We start from the raw sequence: 8,110 nt of genomic DNA on the forward strand, positions 1-8,110 counted from the left end.
CAGTTGTTATAAACTGAGATGGCTCTTTGTAGAAAAGGACACCTATGGCATTACTTCAGCTGTAGAGCTGACCCTTTAAGCAGATAGTCTGTGCAGGACTGCACGTTCTCATTACAGAGAGGGGAATCACCATGATTTCCAGGTGCATCTGCGTGCGGCTATCATGCATTCTGAATCATCAGAGGCAGGCAGATACAAGCTGCACTGATCCCAGCAAATGAGACTATGGTTTTGGGAAGGGTTATACCTTCTCTTCGTTGCTGATGTTCCGGGTGGAAGTTCTCCAAGTGATGGAAGGAATTGGGTCCCCAGATGCCTCACAGGTCAGTGTAATCTGATCCTCCAGCTCCATGGCGGTTTTATTCTCCACATAGGTGATTTTGGGTTTTGCTGAAAAGAAAAAACAATCTTCATTCAGTTGGTGCTCAGAATGAAGCTTGCCTGCCAACAGCAGTGTTTGAAACAAGCAACATTGGGGAAAAAAGGCTTTTGAATTGACACAAGTTTACTGCCATATGGGAAAGGGAGCAGAGTGACATTTGAGAAGAGGGTACCTCCTTGCAGAACTAGAAGACTTTCTACACATGCTTACAGCTGAGGCTTGTAAGAGAGGACTAGATGAGGGTGTATCTGAAGTAGAACCCATTTATCAGTGTACAAATGATCAGTCCCTGGGATTATCAGTTAAGTCTTCCACCTCACTATCTACTTTCTCTGCCCCAAATTAGCCTCTTGATAAGCAGCTTTGTCAAGTGGCTGCAGAGGGATGGGACAGAGAGAATTATATTCCTTAACGCTCCCAGATTCATGGAAGGTAGGAAAGCTGCTGATTCATTCCTGAGTTGAGGTCATTCACACAGTGGTGGGGTGGAGTTCACCTCTCTGTCCAGCTTACAGCAAGTCTCACTGAAGTTGTAAAGCCCTTTTAATAGCAGCTTTGGTTAGATTAGGATTCAGCCCTCTGGGCCTGGAAGATATTTCAAGTAGCATGTGAATCTCACACCACCTCCTGCACAGGACTGAATTTCTTTTATCAGAGAGGAAGCAGAATGGAATTGGCATCTGTTTCAGACAATTACACAGAATATACTTTGCCTAGCATGATGGCAGAGGTCCACAGCATTACTTGGGAAAGAAGCAGCTCTGGATAAGCCACATCAGGCATTAACTGGGATAAGTAGATTACTTCCAGCTTGCTGTGTGAGCTACCCATAGCCAACTGGATTGGAAAGGGAGGACGGTAAGAGCATATTTACCAAAGACTTTGAGATGAATGGTGGCATCCTGCTCACCAGCCTTGTTCTCAGCGATGCAAACGTATTCTGCCTCGTCGCTCTTATCCACCTTCTTGATGATGAGCTCGGACCCATCATAGTTAAAACTGTATTTCTCTTCATCATCGGCCTGTTCTATTGGCTCTCCATCCCTGCAGGGCATAAAGCACACTGGCTGTGTTGGGGAGGAGAAGCAATCAAAGGCTATTTGTATTAGGCTTGTTGTTAATGCTGGAACTGTTACCAAACTGAAACTCCGCAGGTTGAGAGGGACCACCACCTTTTCCTTTCCCTATGGGCTACAAAGCTTACATTTTGATCTATTCCTAATCCCTCCTGCCTTAGGGCTCTTGGCAGCTGAATCTTTCACCTCCTGACACACATCATAGCCTATATGCAAGAGCTATAAACACCACTGAAGGTGGCTTCTGTCCTTGCATATCAAGGCAGTACTCCAAGTTGTCATCAGCTTTTTCAACATTACAACTTGTCCTCATAACCTTCACCAAAGGCTACACAATTTCAAGAACAGTATACCTGAAGTCTGTATCACTGCCTGACAGTGAAATTTAGACCTGATGAAATGAAGAGAAAGACTTTAGATGAGGATCTCCTGGCATGACAAATATAAGTTACAGCATCCACTTTGCCTAAGTTTCCCCAGCAGTGCAACAGATGATAATAAACTGCCCATAGGACAGGTCTGGTCAGCATGAAGCTTCATCTCTATTTGAAGCTTGACAAAGGATGCAATGGGACAGTGAAAATTTGCTATTTTTACTGTTATGCTTGTTTTTCCAGGAAGCTGTACCGGTTTTGGCTAGGATAGAGTTAATTTTCTTCATAGTAGCTCATAGTAGCTTAAATGATGCTATGTTTTGGGTTTGTAACCAAAACAGTATTGATAACACAATGTTTTAGCTATTGCTGAACAGCATACACACGATGTCAAAGGGTTTTCTGTTTCTCACACTGCCCTGTCAGCGAGTAGGCTGGGGGTGCACAAGAAGTTGGGAGGGGACACAGCTGGGACAGCTGACCTGGCTAAACACCTGCCTGCCAATGGGAAGTAGTGAATGAATTCCTTATTTTGCTTTGCTTGCGTGCATGGCTTTTGCTTTACCTATTAAACTGCCTTTACCTCAACCCACAAGTTTTTGGGTTTTACTCTTCTGATTCTCTTCCCCATCCCACTCAGGGAGCGTGTAGTGAGTGGCTGTGTGATGCTTAGCTGCCTACCAGGGTTAACCCACAACAGAAGCTAACTGCAATTCCATTATGAGGCCATTCTTTCTCTTGTGAGAAAAATGAATTAATCTTATTCCAGTTAAAATGTTGCTTTCCCTCCAGCCTGGTTTTCCAGGCTTTGGTGAAAACATCCATGCTCACACACAATCAGGACATTGCACACAGCATCTTACTTTGTCCACGTCATGGTTGGCTCAGGAAAGCCATCAGCATCACATGCTAAGGTGACAGACTGGCTGAGGTTGGCAGTGGCATTCATAGTGCTCTGCCTGGCACGCACAGAAGGAGGTACTAGAAGAGAAGAAATCCACATTCAAGTTAGAAAGGACAGAAGATGTGAACAACAGTAAGCCCTGGAAGGCTCACTGTAAATCTCTGCAATACACACAGATGTCACTAGTAATTCAAACCCTTATGCCATCACATGCCGGTTTCAATCAACAGGTTTGATGCATGAGCTCTCCAAAGCAATCAGCACAGGGAAGGGCAGGGGGTGGGGAGACACACAGAAAATCAGTATTGTGGACAAAACCACTTGTGAGTCCCAACAAGATCAATACCTCACTCTAAGTCATGAGACACTTAAGGTTTCTTTTGACATGATAATTTCCTGTAAACATCTGGTAAACACTCAGTCAATTTCATGGACATTTTTATTTGACACAGCAGAGAAAGATTAGTAAGCTGATGGTAAATCGTGTGAATCTGAAGTAACATTTCTATCAGCAGCCTGGAGTGCAGGTGCTACATACCCTGCCCCCATACCAGCCTTACTCTAAGCTGCTCACCATTTACGATGACCTGAATATCTTTGAAGTTGATCTCCCCACGAGCCAAGATCCGGCCCTCACAGCGGTATGTCCCTTCATCTGTTTTCTTGATTCCCCGGATCTGCAGGTAGTTGTTGGACAGGACTATAAATCGAACTAGAAAAGACAAAAGGAAGGTTCATCCAAAGATCCTCAGGAAAGCTCACTGCAGGTAACAGGTTCTTCTCCTCTCCTTGCCCTTTTTGGGTTGAGACAAGGCTTAGTGTAATAAGATTTCCCTTCCCATCATTTAACGGAGATGCTGCTGTGACTGGGTCTGACAGTGCCAAGAAAGAAACCAGGTGTGGGTAGCAGGCAAACTGCTCTCGTACTTTATACCATAAGTACACACAGAGATAAACAGATAAATATACACACACAAACATATTTACATTTAATCAGTATCAGACAACAAGCAATTTGAAACTTGCCCCTCTTGCCCAAGGGTGGCAGAGTTCAAGTCTTACTACAGTTCCCTTGGGCCTGCAACAAGCAGACGTGAGAAACACAGCTGAGGCATGAATGCTCAACTGGAGTCAGGGCTCTGGAGTCCCCTCTGAGCATGACAGTCTGCAGCATTTTGAAAGAAAGGGAAAGGTTCTCACAAGGATCTTTTAGCCCCTTTTCCTTAGGAAGACTGGAGAGTGTAACAACATGCAGCTTTTCTGTCTTACGGCATTTCTTTTATCTGAAAGTTTTTTCTAGCATTCCTTGGCCTATTCCAGTGTCAAAGTCTGATGGCCATTTCTGTGGGAACATTATTGTCTTGCCATTGCCAAACCACAGCACCTTGAATAACTAAATTCACATCTTAAGACCTAGCGTTAGGTACAAATTGCTTCTCTCCTCTCTTGCGACCACCACCATTTTGTTCTCCTGAACCCCTCGTATGAGCCTGATTTGAGCCCTGATGGGAAATGGACATTTGACCCCTGAACAGACAAGCACCAAAACACCTCTTGTGCCTTACCATCTTTTTTTAGGATAACATCCCTGCCTTTGTGCTTCCAGATGATGGTAGGAGGCAGTGAGCTGACCACATCACACACAATCACAGCATCATCCCCTTCCTTGAATTCCTGAGGAGTGGGAGCATTCTTGAACATCAGCTTTTCTGAAAACAATGGAAGGAGAAAGTCACTGCAGCTTTCTCAGCACACCTCAGGCTGTGCTCCTGACTCAAGCCTGAGGAAAGCAAAAGAAACCCCAGAGGACACGTTCTCTAGAAATCCTCATGTTCCCAAGGGGAGGATAAAGGTGTGCCTGACTCAATACACTGTACTGCAACACAGGAACCCCATTTTTCAGCCCTGTCTCCCAGGCACATCAGTGGGTCAAATCAATACTATACGTAGCTCACTGATTTGTCCACACTGCAAAGAGAAAATGTGAACTTGGAACTGCTCAGCTTCCCAGCAGGAAGGGGAGGAGCTGCTATCACAGCTCTGCTAGACAACATGCTGATGGCTTATTATAACCCTTCTGAATGTGTGATCCTCTTTACTGAAGATAGTCTTATCTCATAGCATGTCTGTCATCCACAAAAGCTGCTCTCTCTGCTTACTCCTCCCAGACATTTATGATGTGCTAGAATCTTCTCCTTCTGTCCCTTGCTCTCCTGTCTTTCAGAAGAATTTAAGCAGTAGACATGCTGGTAATGCCCTGACAGGCCAAGGTCCTCGTTCCCACTTTCCCCTCAAAACCAAGAAAGGAGAAATCTGCATCTTCTTAACGTGCCCTTTCTTTTCGCCCTCCTTCTTCCCATTTAAAAATAGCCTTTTCTAGGAAGGTAAAACGGTTGCCTCCCTAATCTTGCCTCATACATGTGCAAGGTAGACCAGAAAATAGCCTCGGAGCTGCTCTCTTACGGAAAATTTTCACATTGACGGTGGCCTCAGAGTCTCCCTCCTCCACGCTACTGACAACACATTTATAGATGCCAGCATCATCAATGTTGGCGTTGTAGATGGTGAGGGTGGAGGAGAAGTCATCATTTCGCACCACTGAGATGCGCTGTTGGTTCGGCGTCAGCTTCTCACCATTAGGGGAAAACCAGGAAATGTCTTTGTATTTGGCCTCCCCTGCCACTAGGGACAATAAAAGAAAACAGAGCAAATTGAAATGAGTTCCCAACAAATCTGCACAGAGGGTATTAAATACAACCAGTAGCACTACACGGAAGACTGACCCAGGGGAAGGGCTTCTGGTACCTGAGAAGCAAGCAAAGAAAATTCTCTCTCACAGCACTGTGAATGGTCAGCTGCTGTCCTGCAAAAACGATATTAAGTTGGTTTTATAATCTAAAACGGTACACTCGTTTTAGCCCAGAATGGCCTTCTATGCACCCTGGGATCCCATGTCCCAGTACCTCCACTAGGCAGATCAGCCCGAGAAATAAAAATCTCTTCCTGCTTCAGCTCCATCATGTTTTCAATAAATACCCTTATTTGCAGGCTGGGCTACTTTGCATACCAAAATGGTAACATTGCTGTAGCAGCAGTTCTGGCATTGATCAGCTTAAGTCTCCTGCTGCATCCTGTGTAAATCAGAATTGTTATTAAGTGGTTCCAGGCTGTCTCTTTCTTGCAGATCACATCTCTGCATTCCTCAGTGTGGCTTTGTTATTTGGAACAAACTCCTATTACTGGAGGGGCTTTAATTGATCCCACAGTTTTCTGAATGCAAATATCATCACAACAGCACTTGCTCAGAGTATACTTTCACTTTTTAAGAACTGGCATTAACAAATTACTCTGCAGTTAAGCACTCCTGGATCAAACGGCCTCATTACTTTTCCCAGTCAGTATGCTCCTGAGGAAGTATGGTCCTCTGATGGCATTTTGCTCCCAAAGCTCACTATAGCACCTATTTCCACTGTGTCATGCTTTAGGATGCTATCATGTCAGTGCTCCAACATACTAATTCCTCCCATTAGAAACCAGGTCAGCTGCTTTCAGGAGAACCTCTGAAGAGGACATGTGGATGCTAATCTGGAAAATGCCATAAAATTGTAGGACCCGCTTTGAGGCACATGGATTGTGTCAGCATTGCACCACATTGTGCAGGAGAACAGTGTGGGGCAGTTGGTGGCCTGAACAAACAGTAAATTGTGTCACAAGAAACGCAGGTTTTCAGCAGCATTAAAATCCTTAGTTGCAGAGGTAACAACTCTCAAGTTGCCTATCACTCCCATTACTGCTGTTAGCAGTTGATTAGAGAAATAATTTGGAAAAACAACAGGCTTAATTCTAAATTTAAAAGATCAAAGAGCTGTGGAATGATGCAAGGTGCCATTGTTGCGGCTATTGCTCAAGCTTAGAGACAACACTTCAGTATCTGTTTTTTCATTTTAAAATGTGTCTGCTGGAGCTGCTTTCTGTTGCCAGCTCTCAAGGGAGAGCGCATTTACTGTTTCCAGTAAACAGCATGTGTGGCCTTTGCTATTCAGTCTTATAAGCCATAAGGACATATGAGAAAGAAAGAGCAGGAGATCTTGCAGCTAGACTCGGCACTGGAGCTTTTATCCCAGAATTAATACATTGATTGACCTTCCCAGCGAACCCAGATGAGACAACTCATGCCATAAGCCATCACTCACCTTGACATAAGAAGAACTTAGATTCTCCAACACTGATCTCCCCCTGGCTTGGAACAATGTCCACTTGTAGAGAGACTGGAAAAGAAATGAGCACACAGAAGATGATTAGACAATAGGAGTGGTCTTCAGCAAAAAAGCTTTGCCAGCCTTCCAATTCCCATGGCTCCTTTGCTCATCCAATTGGAAGAGCATAGGGTGGAGCGTTCTTGGCTTCACAAGCGTTGCTCTTTATCAGTATTTATCTGAATGTACAGTGCCACGGACCCCTGAGGACACAAAAGAAGTTGCTAACATTCAGAGTTGCTTCCAGCCCTTCATAAAACCACATGGAATGATACAGGAAAGCCTGATTTACATTCAAATCTCTACCACACTGCAATACTCACGCTTGGTGTGCGCACCAGAACATCAAGCTGCCTGTAAGGACTCCTCTGAATTCAAACTGGAACTTGCTCAAAGGCCTATCCTGGCAGCAGATACAAGTTATCTTTGCTTTGGAGACTTCTTGTTGCTCTATATGATACCATATTCATACAAGCCCCAGTTACCAACCATCACAAATGCAGAGTGGGAGTCACTGGCATACTCCAGGTCCTTGATCTTCCTTGATCTCCTAGTCTGATCTTCCTGTCAGAAACCCAGTCCAAACAGCCAGCAAATTGGAGATGTTTATGGTAGACAGCGCATACCTGGATGAGGCAGGAAGTTTCCTCCAGTATATACTGACAAGGACTATTGACAGTTTGCAATGTCTGCCTTCACAGTACTGGCTGAGACTTGCTTCCAAGTTCATCCAGGCACATTTCACCTAACTCTCTCCCCTGCTGCAGAGATGAAAATATTAGCAATACTTTGGTCTCTTCCACTGTCTTCTCATGAAACATCATCAGTGCTTTGGCTTTTATGTTAGCATTTTTTAGTTGTTGTTTTCTTGATTTTTTTTGTTCATTTCATTTTATTTTATTTTTAAATAAGAGACTGAAGGTGTTTTGGCAGCAGAGATGGAACAGATGTTCCATGGACCTGAGTGAAGCATCTATTACATGCTTGTCTGGAATGGAGGGATCCTGGAGTCTGTAAAAGATACTGTACCTTCTGTGCTCCCTACAACTGAATCCAGCACAGCCTCAAAGGAATCATTTAAAAATAATCCAAGTTAGATAGTAATTCCAGAAAGAATA

General features: G+C 44.2%; 1 protein-coding gene across 1 annotated transcript in view; it reads right to left on the reverse strand.

The window, feature by feature from the left end:
• The window catches only part of NCAM1 (neural cell adhesion molecule 1), a 62,216-nt gene extending 54,484 nt beyond the window's left edge, over positions 1 to 7,732 (reverse strand). The window contains exons 1-9 of the mRNA XM_009329558.1: positions 7,697 to 7,732; positions 7,454 to 7,556; positions 6,930 to 7,004; positions 5,200 to 5,418; positions 4,302 to 4,445; positions 3,311 to 3,448; positions 2,696 to 2,813; positions 1,257 to 1,426; positions 248 to 390 (exon numbers count right to left, since the gene is read on the reverse strand). Coding sequence (XP_009327833.1) covers positions 248 to 390; positions 1,257 to 1,426; positions 2,696 to 2,813; positions 3,311 to 3,448; positions 4,302 to 4,445; positions 5,200 to 5,418; positions 6,930 to 7,004; positions 7,454 to 7,556; positions 7,697 to 7,732 — 1,146 coding nt within the window. The remainder of the gene's footprint in view (positions 1 to 247; positions 391 to 1,256; positions 1,427 to 2,695; positions 2,814 to 3,310; positions 3,449 to 4,301; positions 4,446 to 5,199; positions 5,419 to 6,929; positions 7,005 to 7,453; positions 7,557 to 7,696) is intronic.
• Positions 7,733 to 8,110: the final 378 nt, after the last annotated feature.

This window comes from Pygoscelis adeliae, unplaced genomic scaffold (assembly GCF_000699105.1).
Source record: "Pygoscelis adeliae isolate BGI_AS28 unplaced genomic scaffold, ASM69910v1 Scaffold268, whole genome shotgun sequence".
Classification (NCBI taxonomy): Eukaryota; Metazoa; Chordata; class Aves; order Sphenisciformes; family Spheniscidae; genus Pygoscelis; species Pygoscelis adeliae.